Genomic DNA, 3,981 nt, shown 5'->3' on the forward strand with positions numbered 1-3,981 from the left:
TGCCTCTGTTTGCATGCTCCACCTCGCAGTCATGATCATTTCGCTGTCAGCCTCACCATGCTGGATAGATCTTGGGCATATACAACTTGGGCTATCCCATTCCCAGGTTTGGGAGTGTAAGTTACTGCTACAGAGTCTAATACACTGGGATAATTGAGGCCATCATTTCAGTCTAAATATACCTAACACCCTATGTATGGATAGGAGAAAGGCAGTCCTTGTGCTACAGCTTATTGGTGTACAAAACCCTAGGAAAAACAGCATGTGCTGTACAGAATAGACATACATATATGGAAAAAAAGACTGCTCAGTTACAAGTTTTATAGATTTTAATTATATTTTTATGTCCATTGTCATTCTTTCTTGGCAGCTGGTTAGTATGATTTTGGCTGCCAAGTTTTTTTTTCCTTTTCTGTTTGGCAATCATTAGGGTGGGTTTTTTTCCTTCCATCAGTCTGATGAAACTTGAAATTAAGATATTGGCTTCAGTTTGTTTTCTTCAACATCCAGTTTCTAACACACTACATTCACAAACACTTCTCCTTTGAAGTGGAGGACCTAGTGCCTGGACTTAGCGGAGGGGTGCAGCAAACCACTTTGGTTTCTCACTGTCTCTGCTGCAATCTAACGAGGTCCAAGAGCAGGATGTTTCTGCTAACACACTTGTAACCCACAAATCACTGCACAAAAAGACTACAGCAGTACTACGAGTTTATGTCAGCCAACACAAATCATTCTGAATGTATATTCATTAGCAAAATGCCTGCTGCTGTAACAGTTCTCATAGGAGTCATGAGACATTCATATTAATGGGACTTTATTCTACTCATTGATGTTATATTCTGTAACTGCTCCTTAAGAGTATTATTTTCCCCAGTTGTGTCAATGTTATGAGAAAATTGTTACAGAGGTATTTTGCTGGAACTGTTATTACCTGCCTTGAGAATTTTCAGTGATATTTCCACAATTTCAGCAATGATATGTAACTTTCAGACATTACTGTCTCAACACTATTCCTGTTAAGTTCTTCTGTGTGCCTTTGTGAGCACATTTTTAGCTTTCACTCACAATTATGAAACTTTCAAACACCTTCCATTATTGAACGTTGTCATGTCACATTACGGTTTCCATAGGTACGATTTAATGCTCAGCTGTTTGTATCTGATCTTTTTTGAAGCAATTCAGCAACAGCTACACACTGTTATCAGTGCCAAAGTGGTGACGGTGCATACATAACAGCAACGAGACACTGAGAGTATGCATATTACCCAAAGCTCTTCTTACAGTATCTAAAATTTACTTCTGGTGGTATTACTTTAACTGCATTGAAATCATTTGTATAGTGAATTAATCTCTTCTATTTTCCTATATTTATTGCATGCATTAGCAATTTGTCTGATGATCAACTCTGACAGCCTTGTCCTGCATTTACAAATTCAATCCACTGTGTATTACACACTCTTAATCTACATAGGATACAAGTTTGATATAGCTATGCACGAATGGACTTTAACCTTGATCTATAAAGATTTATCCTGTGAGAAATTTAATTTGATGAGCATGTGCTGCTCTGAACTCTATGAACTAGCAGCTGTACTTTAAGATGACCTTCCAGTTGAGGAGGACATCAGCACAGAGTTTCCCAGACTTGACACTATCGCACCCTGACATGTCCCTGAAGCATCCCTTAAAATATGTGTCAGAGAGGAGAGCTACAGTCAGCAGTAATATTAAGTTAGAGATGTAGGACAAAGAGAGGAGACAAAGACTCTGTCTCACCAAATCAAAATAAATATTTTATGATGAAGGCTGTAAAATTGCAAAAAGTCATTATAATTCCTAACACACTGAACACCTCTTCATCATGAAGCACACATACATCCTGCAAAAGCCTGAGATGTGAGTGAAATCAGGTCTTCCAAAGCCTTGAAGGGCTGGATTTTAATCAGTAAACAAGTGCTGGTTTACTCTCTGCTCCAAGTCAGCTACAGTGCGAAATCTTCAAATGCTATCTGCCTCTAAAATATAGGGGGTGATGGCAGAGAATATTCATCAGGTTTTAGAGCCATCGAAGTCACTCAGGCTTGTAAGCCACCAGATCATGCTACAAATAACATTCATAAGGGAAATTTGAGGTCTGTTAGGCAGAAAGGTTTGCCAGTAAATGAGATCTCATGTGCCGTGGGAGTAACTGCTGCTGGTTCAGTACTCCAGCTTGCCACTCAGTTAGGGGTTCTCAGAGGTCACATTTTGCGATGTTTAGTAAAAGAAACTACCGGAAACACATGATGAAGATTTTTTTCAACTCTATGTCTTTCCATTGTCAGCTCAATGGAGTAATCAGTAAATCAATTTATTACTGGTATGAGTGTGCATTTTATGAATCTCAGTTTCTCCCCTTTCTACATGTTGAATAGATTAATATTAGTAACACTTTTCTCTCCAGTTTTTTCTGGTTAAAAAAATAAATCTAATAAAGATTGTTAGCATTCCTTCACATATTCCATTTTTTAGCACCACTGTCAATTTCTTTCTAAATCTGCTTCAAACACTCTGGTGCTTTCATCAGACATAGTCTGCTGCTTATCAGTGAAGAAGATCAAAGTCTCACTTCTTTAGAGCTTCTAAAAGAAACAAGAAATAATTCTTCAAGAAATATTACAGAGATGTTACGGATAAAGATCAAAAAAAGCCAGAGGGTTTCATATCATTCATGGTACTTACACTATTAAATAATTACAGGTGCAAGACACGCAGTGTAGTGCAATCCAAAAGTACAACCATGTACCTTTACCTTGCACAGCACCTGTCATCCCTGCTTCCTTCTTCTGCTTCAGCTAACCTATGCCACCTGAAGTACCTGTGCAGTCCCTTTGTGAAAGAAATTGGAGCAATAAGCTAGCTGAAAACAAGCTTTCGCTCTTGCCTGGTTTTCTTTCATATGAATAATTCCCCTTGTCGAGATTGGCTGCGTGGTTGCACAAATGTTTTTGCCAACCCAGCTCAAAGCATTAAAGGGAGGCATGACTGAGCAGCTGGGAAGAGCTTTGCAAGCTAATGTTACCAAGAACCCATACACAAATTCTTGGTTCCAACTGACCCTGAGAAGCATCAATGCACAGTCCACAGGCTTAACTTGGAGAACATGAGTAGTCTCATTAAGGTCTAATGCAGAAGTGCTTTGCTGGCCCTGTGCCAGGCTGCTCAAACTCTTGAAAGATCAAGCTTTATCTACCATGCCAAAGCGAGGCTGGGCACTTTCTCACTCCTATCACTGTTGGCTCCGGACGCAGAAAGCAGCACAAGCTCTGGTCTCTGTAAACTTGTGAAACACCAGAGTTCTCACCCTGACCCAGCTGATAAATGATGCCTGAAAAGGAGAAATGACTGTGAAAATAATCTAACTAATGGAAAATGATTAGCACAAGGATGCACCTGGAAGACATCAACACCCTTTCAGATAACTCATCTGAATATAGCAAATTGTGGTAACATGAATACATATGACATGGACAAGAATGTTGCACTGTACCTGGGTAATCCTCGGAGACATGTACTGAATAGGATACACTGTAAAAAGAAAAAAACCAACAAAATTAGTAACAGCGACATTAACTGCTGGCATAACATTTTTTCATGCTCCTGTATTATTTTATGTTTATTTATAGTTCCTGACAGTTTCCAGAACAGAAGGTAACAGCTATTTTGATGGCTTTTGAAGTGATCAGCTGAAAATAAAAAGCGTCATGCCCATTTTTGAAAGCTTACTTTGCTAAATTGGCACATCCTGCTTTCAACCTTCTTGAAAAGAGTATCAAGGCTGCATTATAGTCCCTTTAGAGTAACATTTCACAATATCTGTACTTATGATTTTAAAAAATAAACAAAAATGTGAATAAAAAAAAGGTCATTCTCTGAACACCAGAACTAGTAAAGCCCAGTGTTCCCTGCCTCTGGTTTCTGGATTTGACTCAAGACTCA

The 3,981-nt window shown here is 38.8% G+C and overlaps 1 protein-coding gene across 1 annotated transcript in view; it reads right to left on the minus strand.

Annotated features, from left to right (window-relative positions):
- Nucleotides 1-3,981, minus strand: part of PARP8 (poly (ADP-ribose) polymerase family, member 8) — a 111,960-nt gene that overhangs the window by 56,412 nt on the left and 51,567 nt on the right. Inside the window, exon 2 of the mRNA XM_009081082.1 lies at nucleotides 3,533-3,570. Coding sequence (XP_009079330.1) covers nucleotides 3,533-3,570 — 38 coding nt within the window. The remainder of the gene's footprint in view (nucleotides 1-3,532; nucleotides 3,571-3,981) is intronic.

The sequence above is a fragment of the Acanthisitta chloris genome, unplaced genomic scaffold (assembly GCF_000695815.1).
Source record: "Acanthisitta chloris isolate BGI_N310 unplaced genomic scaffold, ASM69581v1 scaffold6938, whole genome shotgun sequence".
NCBI lineage: Eukaryota > Metazoa > Chordata > Aves > Passeriformes > Acanthisittidae > Acanthisitta > Acanthisitta chloris.